At 44.9% G+C, this 17,464-nt stretch overlaps 1 protein-coding gene across 1 annotated transcript in view; it reads right to left on the bottom strand.

Moving 5' to 3' along the window:
• Positions 1–500: 500 nt before the first annotated feature.
• GMPS (guanine monophosphate synthase) overlaps positions 501–17,464 on the bottom strand; it is a 59,887-nt gene continuing 42,923 nt past the window's right edge. The window contains exons 12-16 of the mRNA XM_040349226.1: positions 16,558–16,683; positions 14,912–15,027; positions 6,306–6,436; positions 4,265–4,437; positions 501–1,098 (exon numbers count right to left, since the gene is read on the bottom strand). Coding sequence (XP_040205160.1) covers positions 997–1,098; positions 4,265–4,437; positions 6,306–6,436; positions 14,912–15,027; positions 16,558–16,683 — 648 coding nt within the window. The 3' untranslated portion in view covers positions 501–996. The remainder of the gene's footprint in view (positions 1,099–4,264; positions 4,438–6,305; positions 6,437–14,911; positions 15,028–16,557; positions 16,684–17,464) is intronic.

Here is a 17,464-nt window from a genome sequence, read left to right as displayed (position 1 = left end):
AAAATAAAAAATTCAAGCACATCTACACCAACGCTAAACCTTGAACCAAAAACTAAACCTGCCACTAACCTAGATCAAATCTTGACCGAGGTATTCTTCCTTTAATTTTTACATGGCATCTTTGCTCTCCATTCACAGAGAAAGAAACACAGGGGCGGGCTTCACAGTGAACGATTACTGTGGTAGCCAATTAATGGCTACCACAGCAATCAGATGGCCCAGAATCGAGAGTTCCAGGTCCCGATCGTTAATATGGGGCTCTTGGTGGGGCCCCCAGTCTCTGCGCTGGGAGCACGCTGAACAGTGCACTCCCAGCACAATATGAATGATAAAGCTTAGTGCAGTGGTGCCGCATATATGTGTTACGTCGGCGGTAAAGGGTTAACTTACCAATTTTCTACTAATACTAAAAACATGAAATGTTACGTGCAAAACGTTTTTTTTTTTTTGCCCTCATGTAAAATCATGTCAATTCCCATCAACTGGCACACATATGCAACTCCATTTGGCAAAATATTTATTTATAATAAATCTGTTCAAAAGCTGTTGGTCACATCAGTTATTCATTTTACATTGTTGGGCTATTACAATGGTTTTGATAAATGTATATAAATGAACTGCTTTTTTACATTTTACAAAAGAAAACAAAAAACAAAAAAAGAAATTTAAGAAAGAAGAAGAAGAAGAAAAAAAAAATGCAACAACAGAAACACGTGAAAACAGGCGGATTCCGTAAGACAAAAGGCAAAAGCAGGATGAGTTTGTTTGCCCTCAGGCAACTGCTGCCATTATTGTTACCCGTAAGTCCTCTGCCCCAATAAAGTATGACCCAACATAAGTTTACTTTAGGTGCAGGCTTTGCAAACGGAATCAGATGTCACGTACAGTAGCAGCTCCAGTCAACTGAACAACAGTACTGCATGTCAACACTGGGAATGGTTTCTGATAAAACGTCAAGCTGCACACAGTACTTTTACACCAGATTAACACATTTTATTACTCCCACTCAGTAGTTCCTGGTGGCTTAGAAGTCAAATCGTACATTACTCGAGAAATTCCTGGGATCTTCTTAATTTCTGTGACCATTTTCAATACAACCTGCAATAAAAAATAAAAAAAAGTTATGTGAAAATATTCTAAACAAATAGCATGTTCCCAAATCCACAATCAATTCATATTCTTAGCACTTAAAGTCCTAGATTATGCTCCAACATAGGAGAATAATCTAGTGCAAGACCTCCTCTAACTCTAAATAGCCAACTTGTAGAAATTCTTAAAGCGTCGCCTATGGAGATTTTAAAGTACCGTCGTTTGTCGCCATTGCACAAGTGTGCGCAATTTATAAGCATGACATATTAGGCATCTATTTACTTGGCCTTATATCTTTCACATTATACAAAAAAATTGTGCCAAGTTTTTTTTTTTAAATCATGAAAGTGTATATCTTCCCAAAAAACTGCATTTGAAAGACCAGTGCGACCTTTTAAAGTGCTTATAAACCCTTTACAACCACTTTTACCTACAGGTAAGCCTCCATGGTTTAGGAGATATTTACAAAAATGATGGGCGCCGATGTCTATGAGGCATGCGCCGTAGACAACGGCGCAGGCACACTTTAGCAATGGTAATCGTGCCATTCCTAAAGAAGGCCGTGCAGTGACTGGTGGCTCCCACGCGCATGTACAGGTGTGACATCATTGCGGCTCCGGCCAATCAAATCGCCGGACCCGCGATACCCGGAACAGAAATGTCCGCGACCGGAGGGGGTGCTTGGGGGTCTAGGACCGCTGCGGGGGCTTCAATGTGAGGTAATACATTAAGAGCTAGTATGCTATGCATACTAGCTCATTATGCCTTTGTCTTGCAGGTTTTTGTTTTAGGATTTACTTCCTCTTTAAGCAAAAAGTGCCAGAAAAGGCTTAGGTATGAAGGGGTTGATATAATCCATATCTGCAGCTCCTACCTTTGGCAGGGCAGAGGCATGATTCAGCCTGCGTGACCTCCCCAACGACATCATCCTATCGGCAGGGTAAGGGATGGGAGACCCTGGAGAGAACACACAGGCTGAATCCTGCCTCTGCCCTGCCAAAAGTAGGACTGTGTAGGGGAGGCTAAAAGTAAAAAAAAGGGGGCCTGATGATGAGAGAAAGGAAGGAGGCATGACTGCAAGGGGCAGTGTGATTGCTAGGGGCACTGTTATGGGGGTGGCACTCTAAAGGAGCACTGTAATGATTACAATGCGATTATCTTTATAGCACTGTGCCCCCTTACATTACGGTGCTTCTGCAACTCATTCTGACTAGTTTGAAACACCATTTGCTCTTGCACAGAGTCTGTGCAGAGACCCAATGCTGACTGAGCTCATGTGTAGGCTATAGTACGGCAACAATGCAGTACTTATCTACCAGCAGATGGCACAAGAATACACTCAGCAGAGGATGCTTCCACAAACCAGTTAAGTCGGAGACGAGGACAGAATTTGGCCAGGTGTTGCAAAAGGTAAGAATATGTGGGTGGGTGGGTCGCTCCAAACAGAACAAAACTAAGCTTCAGATTTAAAAATAACCTGAAAGAGGTTCCAATGCCGTTCTAGATCAAAACTTTGCCACAAGCCATTAAAATGTGACAGAAGGACAGGATAGGGCGTGGCTGACGATAGAAGAAATTACCAAACAAGGGGGTAGAGTGGGGCTTAAATTTTGGAATGCGCTTCAACTTGCCCATTTTCTTAATGTACTTCCGGAACCCGAGAGGTTTTGTAGACCTCTCACTAGTTTTGAAAATCTCTGCAATGGAAAGGATAGCACATACACTTTCAGTGTGTTATGGAATACTAATAAAAGGTGATCCGTGATTCGAACGGGTCACCCCCTTCGGATCGGCACACACTGTGATCCGCAGATTGTCGCGGCTTTGGCCTAGCTCCGGAGCCGCGGCAACAACATTAGGAAAGGCCGCGGCTTCGGCCTAGCTCGGGAGCCGCGGCCATCTTGGTACACCCGGCAGCGGCACTCTTACTCTGTTTACACCCACAGAGGAGGAGGAGCCCGCACTCGGACACACCGCTGGAAGTCTTGCCTGAGGGGGGGGGGCCGTCTTGCCTGATGGTATGTGGATATTACAGTGTGGGGGGGGGGGATGTGGATATTACGGGGGGGGGGGGGATGTGGATAGTACAGTGGGGGGATGTGTGGATATTACAGTGGGGGGGGGGGGGGTGTGGATATTACAGTGGGGGAGAATTTTTTTTTTTGCCGATCTGAAAAATGATCCGATCCGTGACTCCTGATCTGAGGAACGATCCGAACCGTGAGTTTTTTGATCCGTTGCACCCCTATGCGTGAATACGTACCGATACGGCACTTTGGGCAATAGATACCGTGGGCGCGTGCATGGCGCCGTGCCGGAGACGATGCATGTGTCCGCCACCCACCCGTGATGGCTTTAGAGAGCCAGAACAGGGATCTGCTTTGTTCTGACAGGGGAGTAGAGAGATCTGTTCCTAGTGCTCAGGAACAGCGATCTCTCTGTACTCCCAGTCAGTACACCTACCTAGGACACACTTAACCCCTTGATCGCCCTCTAGTGTTAACCCCTTCGCTGCCAGTGTCATTTATACAGCAACAGCATTTTTATAGGAGAGAGAGAGAGAGAGAGAGAGAGAGAGAGAGAGAGAGAGAGAGAGAGAGAGAGAGAGAGAGAGAGAGAGAGAGAGAGAGAGAGAGAGAGAGAGACATAAACTGGTCCCAAAAAAAAGTGTCTGATCTGTCTGCCGCAATCCCGCTAAAAAGCCCTGATCGCCACTATATATAAAAAATGCCACAAATCTTTCCCCTATTTTGTAGACGCTATAAACTTTTGCGTAAACCAATCAATACACGCTTGTGTTTTGCCAAAAATATGCAGCAGAATACATATTGGCCTAAACTGAAGATTTTTTTTTTTACATTCTTTGGGGGATATTTATTATAGCAAAAAAAAAAATCCTCAAAATTGGCCAGTCTTTTTCTTGTTTTTAACACACGAAAAAAAAACCCAAAAAAAAACAAACACAACACATGCAGAGGTGATCAAATGCCACCAAAAGAATTTTCCATTTGTGGGGGGGATTGGGAGACACCAATTTTGCTTGGGTACGTTGCACGACTAAGCAATTGTCTCACAATAAATGGTTCGGTCATTAAGGGGTAAATCCTTCCGGGGCTGAAGTGGTTAAAGAGGGAATTTTGATAAAACAATGAATAGAAGTCTAAGAAAAAAATACCTCTTCCGGGAGTTCATTGCCTGGTGTAGCTGCAATGCCAGTCATAAAGTCACTTGTGATAAATGTCCGGATGACAACAGATCTCTGACACGATGGCTGTTTTTGTAAAGGATCACGATCAAAGTGCATTGGTGTCAATATGATTGGCATCTGACTTATTTTGCCAGCATAACCTGAGTAAAAAGAAAAAACACAAATCAGAAAACCTCAGTTGCCAGCAAACAGCACAACAAAGATCTACATGTACAGTACAGACCAAAAGTTTGGACACACCTTCTCAAAGAGTTATCTTTATTTTCATGACTATGAAAATTGTAGATTCACACTGAAGGCATCAAAACTATGAATTAACACATGTGGAATTATACATAACAAAAAAGTGTGAAACAACTGAAAATATATTTCATATTCTAGGTTCTTCAAAGTAGCCACCTTTTGCAGCAGACATATCTCTAGAACTGGTAAGAGGAGACTGTGTGAATCAGGCCTTCATGGTAGAATATCTGCTAGGAAACCACTGCTAAAGAAAGGCAACAAGCAGAAGAGACTTGTTTGGGCTAAAGAACACAAGGAATGGACATTAGACCAGTGGAAATCTGTGCTTTGGTCTGATGAGTCCAAACTTGAGATCTTTGGTTCCAACCCCCGTGTCTTTGTGCGACGCAGAAAAGGTGAAGGATGGACTCTACATGCCTGGTTCCCACCGTGAAGCATGGAGGAGGAGGTGTGATGGTGTGGGGGTGCTTTGCTAGTGACACTGTTGGGGATTTATTCAAAATTGAAGGCATACTGAACCAGCATGGCTACCACAGCATCTTGCAGCGGCATGCTATTCCATCCGGTTTGCATTTAGTTGGACCATCATTTATTTTTCAAACAGGACAATGACCCCAAACACACCTCCAGGCTGTGTAAGGGATATTTGACCAAGGAGAATGATGGGGTGCTGCGCCAGGTGACTACCTCTTGAGAATGCCAAGAGTGTGCCAAGCAGTAATCAAAGGAAAAGGTGGCTACTTTGAAGAACCTAGAATATGAAATATATTTTCAGTTGTTTCACACTTTTTTGTTATGTATAATTCCACATGTGTTAAGTCATAGTTTTGATGCCTTCAGTGTGAATCTACAATTTTCATAGTCATGAAAATAAAGATAACTCTTTGAATGAGAAGGTGTGTCCAAACTTTTGGTCTGTACTGTATATGTAAAATGAATGTGTAAAATGAATGTGTACATAAAACAGTAATATACATATATATAAAAAAATAAAAAATAAAATGGGTTAATGTGAATCCCAAGATTTTCATACCATTGTTGTCCTATGCCAGGGGTGCCCAACCTTTTGAAGAGAAAGGGCCACTCAAGTGACCTGGTAACTGGCCACAATGAGTAGATGACAGGCCCTTGTCAACTCTGCATGTGCAAAGCCGACATGGACACAGCCCACTCTACAGGCCCTCCCATCTGATGAGACGGATGGGACACAGGAAATAACAGAAGCCTAAGGCACAGGGCAGCTAACCCTGCAGATCAGTTAGGAAGCAGCACCGTAACCACTGCAGAACAGATATGCCCATACATACACTGATTTTAGTAATAAACTTACCTTTAATAACAGTCTTCCACTCAGGTATCACCGGTTGTTGTTGCTGTCGCAGGCAGAGTGCATTTGGTATCGCTCTGCTTTCGACAGGATCCAGCACTATACAGGAAGCATTGGCTTATGTGATCCGAGCTTGCCAACATGCCAACCTAGCAGCACAGAATTGCTGCAGACCCCATCAGGGCAGTTGGTTTAATGGCTCCATATGTCTAAGCGTCCTACACCATATGCATTTCCACATACTGAGAAAGCAATATGCTGCACTGTATTAAACCAACGTGCAAAAGCAGAATGCAGAGCACCAATTACCAGGGGATTCTAAATAAATAACATGAGTCACTGCAATTATACAACATGTTTGCTGAACCCACGCACAGGAATTAAAGTGATAAGCTGATGACACTAGATAAAGCCAATTATACAATAGAAGTAACTTACCAGACTCTCTTAAAATATTATGTGCCTCAAAGTCAGCTTGCCGTAATGTACTAAGCACCCCAGTCGTTAAAAAGGTAGGGGTAACATCAGTGGGGGCTTCTTTCACGGGTGGACCAAAAACATATACCACTCTAGAATAAATAACAATGAGCATTCAATATTCACTTGTCAAAACAAGTAATCAATGTATGAGACTTGCACATTAACCTTTATGACATGGTAAAACATATATGCGGCATCCAGGAGGTGGGCTTTATCTGCGTGTCATATTTATGTGTTCTTGGGTTTGTGCTGGAAGTCCCCTCGATCGTGCGCTCTGAGACCGGGATGTCGCCGACAGCCCATAGGTCTTTACTAGATAAGTACCCTACGGAACTGGATCCCGTTTACAAAATCGCTGTGATAGCCTCCAAATGGCCATCACATTGATCATTCAATCTGTAAACATGCCCATGTGTTGAATTTCTTCTGTAAAGAGGATAAATACACTTCCCCTTTAGGGAGGAGGAGATAACACTAACTTTTCCTCCTTGCCAGAGGACAGGTCTGCAAATAAAAAGTAGCTTTATTTTTAAACTCCTTAAGTGTTTGACCTACTTAGTGCATATAGGCATCAGTCTTAGCGACAGTGTAGGCATCAGTGGCATTTCTTGTCAGTTAGCGTCAGCATATTTTAGGTAAGAAAAAAATAAAAAGTTTTATATTTAGTGTCAGTTTAAGCAAGACTAAAAAATAAAATAAAAAATGCACTATTGTTTCTTTGCCTTACTACGAGTATAACAAATCACATACATACATACATACATACATACATACGATATGACTGATCATCAGGATTAGGAAAATTTTGCAGGTTTTTTTGGTGGTAAATCATGGTAATGGCATTAAAAAAAATACAGCTAAAATAAAAAAATAGTTTTTTTTTTTTACACTACTTCCTTTTCAAGTTTTCCTTCCATTATAAAAAATAAATAAATACAAAATAAAGAGATTTTTAATACACTTACCTGTAAAATCTTTTTCTTGGAGTACATCACGGGACACAGAGCAGCATATTCATTACTATGTGGGTTATATGGAGTACCTTCAGGTGATGGACACTGGCAATCTCAAAAAACAGGAAGTGCCCCTCCCTATATAACCCCCTCCCATAGGAGGAGTACCTCAGTTTTGTAGCAAGCAGTATGCCTCCCAAAATGGTCCCCAAAAGAGGGGTGGGAGCTCTGTGTCCCGTGATGTACTCCAAGAAAAAGATTTTACAGGTAAGCTGTATTAAAAATCTCTTTTTCTTTATCGTACATCACGGGACACAGAGCAGCATATTCATTACTATGTGGGATGTCCCAAAGCAATGCTTACAATGAGGGGAGGGAGAACATCTTCCAAAGACAAAAGGATTTAATTTAGAGATATACTCAAATCATAATAAATCCAACTTAGTTGAGAAAAAATAATTTTAAATTTTAAATTTAACTCAAAAGGGAGCCCCCGGAATCCGAGGGTCTCAAACTGCAGCCTGCAGCACTGCCTGCCCAAAGGCTGTATCAGTATTCCTTCTTACGTCCAACTGGTAGAATTTTGTAAACGTGTGGACAGAAGACCAGGTTGCCGCCTTGCAAACTTGAGCCATAGAGATCTGGTGGTGTGCTGCCCAGGAGGCGCCCATGGCCCTAGTAGAATGAGCCTTTAATGATAACGGAGGAGGCAACCCTTTCAAGCCGTAGGCCTGAGTGAATAACTGTTTAATCCACCTCGAGATGGTGGATTTTGCAGCTGCCTGCCCCTTCTTGGGCCCATCCGGTAAAATGAACAACACATCTGTTTTCCGGATCTTCTCTGTAGCTTTAAGATAGGCCTTCATGGCCCTGACAATATCTAAGGTATGCAGCAACCCTTCCTTTCTGGAAGTAGGTTTAGGAAAGAAGGATGGTAATACCAAATCCTGGTTTAGATGAAAACTGGATATAACCTTTGGTAGGAAGGAAGGATGAGGGCGGAGAACGACCCTGTCCTTATGAAAAATAAGATATGGTTCCTTACAGGATAAGGCTGCCAGTTCCGATACTCTTCTGGCGGAAACTATGGCGACCAAAAATACTAACTTCCTTATCAGTAAAACCAAAGGAATTTCAGCCAACGGCTCAAAAGGTTGTTTCTGTAAACTTGACAGAACAAGATTTAAATCCCACGGACAAAGCGGGGATTTAACTGGAGGATTAATACGCAAGACCCCCTGCATGAAGGTCTTAACCAGCGAGTGGGTGGCCAGCGGCCGCTGAAACCACACTGACAAAGCTGAAATCTGTCCCTTGATAGTGCTTAATGCCAGTCCTTTATCCACTCCTAGCTGGAGAAAACTTAATACTCTATCGATGGTAAACTTACGAGAAAGCCATAGCTTGGACTCACACCAGCCTACATAGGCCTTCCAGACCCTGTAATAAATCACCCTAGAGACCGGTTTCCTGGCTCTGATTAGGGTAGAGATTACCTTCTGAGACAGACCTCTACCCCTGAGAATCAGGGATTCAGCTTCCAGGCCGTCAAATTTAGATGCCGTAAGGCAGGGTGGAGGATCGGACCTTGCGATAGCAGGTCTGGCCGTAGAGGAAGAGTCCAAGGGTCTCCCACTACCATCTTTAGGATTAGTGAATACCATGCCCTTCTGGGCCATGCTGGAGCTACCAGGATGACTGGTATGTGCTCCACCCTGATCCTGAGCAGCAGGCGGGGTAGTAACTGGAGCGGGGGAAAAGCATAAAGAAGTTTGAACTGATGCCAAGGGCAAACCAGCGCATCGGTTCCGCAGGCCATCGGATCCCTTGAGCGGGATATGAACCTGTCTAGCTTCTTGTTGAGTCTTGATGCCATGACGTCCACGTCCGGCACTCCCCATCTCTGGCAGAGTGTCTGAAAGACCTGTGGATGTAGAGACCATTCCCCCGGCAACAGAGTCTGGCGACTTAAAAAGTCCGCCTGAAGGTTGTCCACTCCTGGAATGAATATTGCCGATATGCAGGGCACATGAGCTTCTGCCCATAGGATAATCAAGCTCACCTCTCTCTGAGCGGCTTGACTCTTGGTTCCCCCTTGGTGATTTATGTATGCCACTGCCGTGGCATTGTCCGATTGAATTCTCACCGGGAACCCCTGCAACTTGGACGTCCAAGCCCTGAGGGCTAGTCGAGCAGCTCTGAGCTCCAAGATGTTGATGGGCAACTGCTTCTCTGGCTTTGCCCAAGTGCCTTGGCGAGTGCAACCATCCAAAATTGCACCCCAGCCTGTCAGGCTGGCGTCTGTGGTTACTATCTTCCAAGCCACTGGGCTGAAAGACTTCCCCTTCAGTAGATTCTGAGGGTCTAACCACCAACACAGACTTTGTCGGACTCTTGATGAGAGCGGCAAAGGGATATCTAAGGCCTGTGGCCTCATGCTCCATGCTGACAGGATGGCTGCCTGCAGGATGCGAGTGTGGCTCTGGGCGTATGGTACCGCCTCGAATGTGTCCACCATCTTGCCTAGTAACCGCATACATAGGCGAACAGTTGGTTCCTTCTTGCTTAGAACCAGTAGTATTCCTTGATGGCTTTGACTTTTATCAGAGGCAGAAACACCCTCTGTTGTTCTGTGTCTAATCTCATGCCGAGATATTCCAACTGCCTTGTGGGCTGGAATGCTGATTTTTCTTGATTTAGGACCCAGCCGAACCTCTCGAGGTACTGAACTGTGAGGGCCACTGCTCGTTCCAAGCCAGGAGACGAGTGATCTATGACTAGGAGGTCGTCCAGGTATGCTAGGATCGTGACCCCCTTGGATCCTTAGATTGGCTAGGATTGGAGCTAGGACCTTCGTAAATACCCGGGGGGCCGTAGCCAACCCGAAGGGAAGCGCCATGAATTGGAAATGACGTAGAGCCACCGAGAAGCGTAGAAATCTTTGATGTGGCTGGTAAACTGGAACATGAAGGTAAGCATCCTTTATGTCTATGGATGCCATAAAATCGTCCTTCTGAAGTGCGGCAACTGCTGACCGCACGGATTCCATCCGAAATGAGCGGACCTTTAGGTATGCATTCACCATTTTTAAGTCCAAAATTGGCCTGACATCGCCGTTGGGCTTTGGGATGATGAATAGGTTGGAGTAGAAACCTAGCCCCTGTTCTTGGACTGGTACCTCTACTATTACCTCCTGAGAGAGTAGATGATTCAATGCCGCTATTAATGCGGCTCCCTTCTTCGGATCGTTTGGTACTCTTGACTCCTGAAAATGAGGAGGAGGAAACTTTAGGAAGTCTAGTTTGTAGCCTGTAGCCACGGAGGACCGTACCCATCTGTCGGGAATGCTGGTCTCCCAAACCTCTGCAAAGAGACGCAGTCTTCCCCCCACCTTCAAGGGTGGGGGCGCCCCTTCATAAGGCCGGGTTGGGGGCTGGCTTTGCTGGCTTGCGAAACCACTGCTTCTTGCCTGCGACGGCCTGTCCCTGCGACTTGTTAAAATTTGATCTTGCAGGAGGCCGTCGATACTGTTTGGTATTGGAAGGCCCCTGCCCAGGGGAGTACTGTCGTTTAAACGCAGGCCCCCGAAACTTCTTCTTGGTGGGCAAAAGAGTACTTTTTCCGCTTGAAATGGTCTGGATGTATTTGTCCAGGTCTTCTCCGAAGAGTCGTCCTCCATGGAAGGGGAACCCTACCAGGAGCTTCTTGCATGGGGGCTCTGCCTCCCAGCTCTTTAACCATAAGAGTCTTCTCATATGGATAAGGGATAACGATAAACGTGACGCTTGCTGGATAGAATCCTTAATCGCATCTACCGTAAAGCGTATGGCCCTAGGGACATCCGAAAATTCTTCTGCCTGCTGGGCAGGAATAAGTTTAAGCATCTGCTTAGCTTGATCCGATAATGCTTGTGCAACCCCAATTGCAGCCACAGCTGGCTGCACTACTGCCCTTGCAGTAGTGAAGGAGGTTTTAAGTAGCGTTTCCAAGCGTTTATCAACCGGATCCTTGAACACCTGTATGTTTTCTACAGGGCATGTTAAAGATTTGTTAACACATGAGATGGCCGCGTCTACAGCCGGGGCTGCCCATCTCTTGGAAAATTTCTCTTCCATAGGATATAAGGCAGAGAATCTTTTTGGTGGTACAAAGATTCTATCTGGCTTGGCCCAATCTTGGAACATAACTTCCTCTAGTAGAGGATGGATCGGAAAAACCGCATTGGTTTGAGGCGCTCTTAGTGAGCCCAAAGCTAAGACCGTTGATACTTGGAGATCTGGTACTGGCAAGTTGAACGTCCTATGGACCAAGTCTGTTAAAACTTGAACCCACCAGCTCTCCCCTTGGGAGGCTGCGCCAGACTCCTCCGTACCCGGATCCTCGATCCCTGAACCTACTTGGTCCTTGTCCAAGAGGTCTTCCAATTCCCCTGCGTAAGGGACCTCCTCATCTGAGGGTTCACGCTCGGGCGACGGAGATCTATTCCGTTTTCTGCCCCGCATAGCCTTGGCTATCATTTTTTCCATTCTTTTTTCCATCTCCTTTAGAGAGGTGGACAGTACCTCGTCCGTGACCACCCTAGGGTTGGACTGACCCGTGCCAGCTCCAGCCCCAGATCTCGATGGTCCCACCAAGGCTCCCTCTGGGGAAAGTAGCGGTATGACTTTGTCCGAGACCTCAGACCCTCTGGGGGAATCCCCACCTCTTGTACCCTCTGAACCAGATTGCATGGTACAATACCGAGGTACGCCCGCTACTTAACGGTGTTTGGGAAAATAGTCGTTGCCCAAAAACCTTTCTGGGGGAAAAAATGCCTTCCTTAATTTTTTTTTTTTTAAACCAAAGAAAGAAAAACCATTCTGTCCCCCTTTAGTAGTATTTGCCAAAAATGAAAAAGAAACCCTATCTCTAGGGTAAAAGACAGTCTTTTTGAAGACTGTAATACTGTTCTTTGGCCACTGTGTGTCCTCGGCGCCCCACTCTGCCGCCCTGGTCCTTCCTCTCTCAGTTCCAACACTTCACTGAGCTGGGAACTTTTTGGAAGGGCCGCCCCTTCCTTTTACCTACAGGCCCGCCCTTCCCCTGTCAGAAAACGGCGCGAAATTGCGCCCATATCACGGGGACGCGCGCGGAGGGGGGGGGGGGGACCACACGAGGAGGTCAGAGGCTGATCCTGCCGTCCAGGCCAGGATCCACAGAGCGGCATTTTTTCCTGCAGCAACCGCCTGGACCTCTCTGAGCAGGCTTGCAGGTAGGAGCATTCACTCCCTTTTACATAAGAAACCTCAGTAGATTCCCAGGGGCTTCTCTTAGAGAGAATTGTCACTATACACACAGGCCCTTTTTCAATGCTTTCTAGCACCAGTTGCAATACTACCAGGGAGGTCACGATTATGGGGAATATATACATACAGAGTCATCCTATCCTAAGATATGTGACTCACCTTGCCAGATGCAGCGCATAAACCATAGGCATGTCCCACTGTGACCTTCCCCCAGAAAAAACCTGCTGCGAACCAAGTTCCGCAAGTTTCCCCTTCACTTACCTGCTCCATGCCGCAGGACTTTGCACAGCAAGAGGTCCAATCTTCCCCCATCTCCGTGGGGCGTCTAGACCTTCAGGCCCTGGGTTCCTATGAAGGATCCACTGTCCTGGGCCCATATAGCACCCTGGCAACAGAAACATTAGGCCCCCAAAGGTTTCTAAGTTCTGGGCCCAGAGTCCAGCTCTCTGTGACAGAAAGCATTATGGGCAATACCCCAATGGTTTGGGGTCCGGTTACTGACCACTTTAGCACTGAGGCCTTTGGACAGAACCGGTTAGCCCACCTTAATCCCAAGGATGTGGAGGCAAGCTAAACCATGACCAACACCTAAGACACTGGCGTAAAAACTGAGGTACTCCTCCTATGGGAGGGGGTTATATAGGGAGGGGCACTTCCTGTTTTTTGAGATTGCCAGTGTCCATCACCTGAAGGTACTCCATATAACCCACATAGTAATGAATATGCTGCTCTGTGTCCCGTGATGTACGATAAAGAAAAACAAAATTGGGAAATATCCATGAACAATTTCCCACCAACTGAAAGCCCAATAAGTCCTGAAAACAAAAACATGTATAATCCACTTGGATACACTAAATACTTGTGATATGTACAGTTTTAGGAACACATGTTAAAGTGGCAAAGTTGTTTTGTCCTTGTCATGAAGAGATTAATACCAGGATTGTAACAGAAAACATGTCGAAAATAAAATATGTAGCCTGCCATTGCTGACCCTTTGCTGAAAATGCAAGGTTTCTGGTTGTCATTCTGTACATATCGTGTCACCACTTTGAAAGGCTGGCCTGGAAAGAATATGCATATAAGGACACCTGATTTTACTGATCTGCCTGCTTGTTCCGAGTTAGTGACTCTGCATACCAACCAAGCAAAGAGCATTTTCAGCAAGGCAGCAATGGCAGAATTGAAAGTGACAGTTAGAATTGCTTCTGTCACAAAACAAGACTATAGGAATGCAAAATCGGCTAAAAGTATATCAGAAGGCCAAATGCACTGCAGAAAATTCTGAATAGTCTGAGAAGTGCCTCAAACTAATGTCAAAACCAAGATGCATATGCCTATCAATACAAGCGCTAAGGAGAATGAGAAACCGGCAGTGGCTTTCTCGGTTTCTCCAACTGTAAGGAGCTTGGCTCCCATGCTGGCCCTTCAACTATCACAGTGGGGTTCAACTGGAAAGTGCAAAATCTGGTGCAGCTGTGCATGGTAGCCAATCAGCTTCTAACATCACCTTGTTCAATTAAAGTGGTTCTAAAGTCAGAAGTTTTCTTTTCTCTTAATGCATGCTATACATTAAGATAAAAAAACCTTCTGTGCAGCAGCCTCCTTCATATTTACCCGAGCCCCATCTCAATCCACAAGTCTTGGCTGTCCAGGACTCTCCCTCATTGGCTGAGACAGCAGCAGGGCGCCATTGGCTCCCGCTGCTGTCAAAGTCAGTAAGCCTATGAGGAGAGACTGAGGACCGAGTGCTGAGCCACGGCTACGTGTGACTGGAGACACAGAGCAGCGGCTCAGCTTTGGGGGCAGGAGGCAGGGAGGGGCCAAGAGCGCCAGCGAGAGACCTGAGAAAGGGAGGATCTGGGCTGCTCTGTGAAAAAACATTTCACAGAGCAGGCAAGTATAACGTTTGTTATTTTTTAAATGAAAAGAAAACAGACTTTAGAATCACTTTAAGGTTAGACAAAAAAAATCTGGAGCTGCACCAGATTTTGCACTCTCTAGTTTTAGTAAAACACATGTGAGTCACCAACCGAAAACAGGTATGAATATAAAGGAATTCTTTGCTTTTCCGGGTCATTGGCAAAGTACTGAAGCCAATGAACCAGGAAAGCCCTCAGGTAACTAGCATTTTCAGAAGGTCAGCAATGAAGCTCCAATATGTTTCATGGAAAACGTTTAACCCCTATTCACATATTGATACGATATAATTACAACCAGCAAGAATAAAAAGATGACCTTATATCAAGCATACAACATATACTGTACACACACACACACACACACACACACTTTTTCCTTTAACATATTGAATAGCCAGGATATATACCTGTTGATATTGTGACACATTCGTGGTATTAGCCTGGCTAAGTACATAAGTGATTCCCAGTTTGGAGCGTCCTTACTTGAAATTCCACATACATAGCTGTATGAGCGACAGTCGCCCTAAAAGAAGAAGAAAAAAGAAAAAAAACAAAACATATTTAGGTAAGGCTATAGGAATTTAGTTTGAAAGCGATTTCTTAACGTAAACAGGTCACACAAAATAAGGTGCACTGCAGACATTTTCCTGAAAATACTAGTTGCCTGGCTGCTATGCTCACTTATTGGTATCTGGACAAGTTTGCAGATAAGGAAGGTTGGAGGAGAGGCAGGAGTCCCCCATAAATCGAAGTGTCAGCGTCCAAGCATCTAGCATTTTCAGGAGAGGTTAATAGCATCCTCATGTTTCCCTGTGACTCGTTTCTTGGTATAATCAACACATTACATAAATACAAGCCAATTCAGCTTGGTGGGTTTCAAATGAACTGTCATACTTAACACCTATCATGAGAGGAAGTAAATAAGAGTCTTCAAAATTAGGGACCTTACATTCAGGCACACCATCTGTCCATTCATCCATCGACGGATGAAAAACAGGCGAACAGATGTAAACAGACAATCATCCGTTTACATCCCTGTCCATTCAGGAAGCAGACCTAAACAGATGTTGGTTGTTAAAGGGTTGGCACCTGCCGGCTTCCTTACGATTTGTCATCACTGTTGTCAGCAAGGAGTCGTCGGAGTCGTCGGAGTCGTCCCCCCCCCCCCCCCCCCCCCAACAACAACAGGGATGGGTCACTGGCTGTTAGGACGCTGGCGGGCGCCAGCTCCTAACAACCAATGCAAAAAGAAACCCTTTGTACATTTACATCCATTTAGGCCCGCCTTCTATTTTTCATTCAGAACAAAAAATACTGACTTGTTATTTTTAAAAGAATGGACCTGAGCAGATGCAGATATAAATGCATGATTATCTGTTTACATCCGTTTTCCCACAGGAATGCATTTCTGTCCGTTATCTATAAACGGATAATTGAATGGACAGACGTTCCGCCCGTGTCAAAGGGCTCTAAAAGCTATAGATATTCAAGTACTGTTATTATCTCAGTTGAGAAACAAGGGACAAACAAGACAGTGAAAAGATCTGTAAAGATTACCCAGCTAATAAAGGCAGATCATAGGCTCCAACAGTCAAGGTGAATAAGAGAAAAGTGGAGCCATGTTTTAGGGTAAACCTGTCAAATACCATAAGGGCATTAAATGGGCTGCATCTGTACAATGCAAGCATCTAGCTTTTCAGCTCCTTGGTATAATGGCAGTTTTTATACTTTCTGGTAATGTCAAGAGCTGGCCTACCCGCTCCAACATCCAAATTACTGGCAAGTGAGGCCACCCCTAACAAATTAATGATGGGCAGGAACATGTAAGGAGTGAAGGTCCAACTCTCTACTTTACCAGGAAGTGTAAAGATGATGATGTTACAGCAACCTGGGATTAACAGCCCCCGCAAAGTTTGGCCTGTCCAGTACCTTATCGTTCTCAAAAAGAAAAAATATTGCAAATCAACTGACTGGTGGGATAAAATAAGAAAAAAACAAAAAAACATTTTTCATTTTTTTTTTTACAATCAAAAAAGGCGGAAGGAATGCTCACCTGCACTCCTACAGTTTTAATAGGCAATAAGAAGGCATTCAGTGAATGTAGACTAGTGATTTGCATCAGTTTCTCCTGATCCTCTTCTGTTGTACATGCTTTGACTCTTTGTAGCAGGGTGTGCGGCTGTAAAAAAATTCAAACAAACAAAGCTTGACACATTAATAACATACTATGTACTGTGTTGTATTATTCGTTTGATTTCAGGCTGATTTATACACTCAATACCCGAAAAAAAATTCAATACATGCACAATTCTGCAGACTTTCACCGACACTGGACTTTTAAAGTGCAACTACACACTTGAGAGAGAAAAAAAATCCCCCCCTGGGTGATCAATGTACATTGCAAGGATTATAACAACCTTTGTTGCAGATTCCTACCTTTTGTTATTCTGAAGAAATCCCTGTGTGGTTGTCTGTGCCTCTGTACAAAGCGGGTCTAATGGGAGTGGTTTCATAATGAACTGTCAGGTGTGCAGCTGCAGGGCATCCTGTCCCACTTCCTCCTTCCACCCAGGGGCCGCTAAGGCGATAAGTCATATCCCCTTTTGGCGTCCCCCCCCCCCCCCCTGTAGGCGATCGCCTGGGATACGCGACAGGTCCCAGGCCATTGCCTGACCAATCACAGTGCGCAGCGTCACTCCCGCATGCGCAGTGAGTGCCCGGCCGTGAAGCCGAAAGCTGTCACGGCTGGGTGCCCACACCAACAATGAGGACGCTGGCCGGAGAGGGGGGGAAAGGAGGTGAGTGCACGTTTATTAAAAGCAAGCAGCTTTTGCTGACTTTTTAAAATGATCTTAATTCCCACGTTTTCCTACTCCCTCTAATAAGAGAAACTTTGGATGAGTGAGCTCTAGAGACTAAACTAAAATACTTAAAAAATAATTATCAGCTCAGTACTAATA

Source organism: Rana temporaria, chromosome 4 (genome assembly GCF_905171775.1).
Source record: "Rana temporaria chromosome 4, aRanTem1.1, whole genome shotgun sequence".
NCBI lineage: Eukaryota > Metazoa > Chordata > Amphibia > Anura > Ranidae > Rana > Rana temporaria.
Note: the sequence above shows the minus strand (reverse complement) of the source record. Positions and strands in the feature narration are given on the sequence as shown.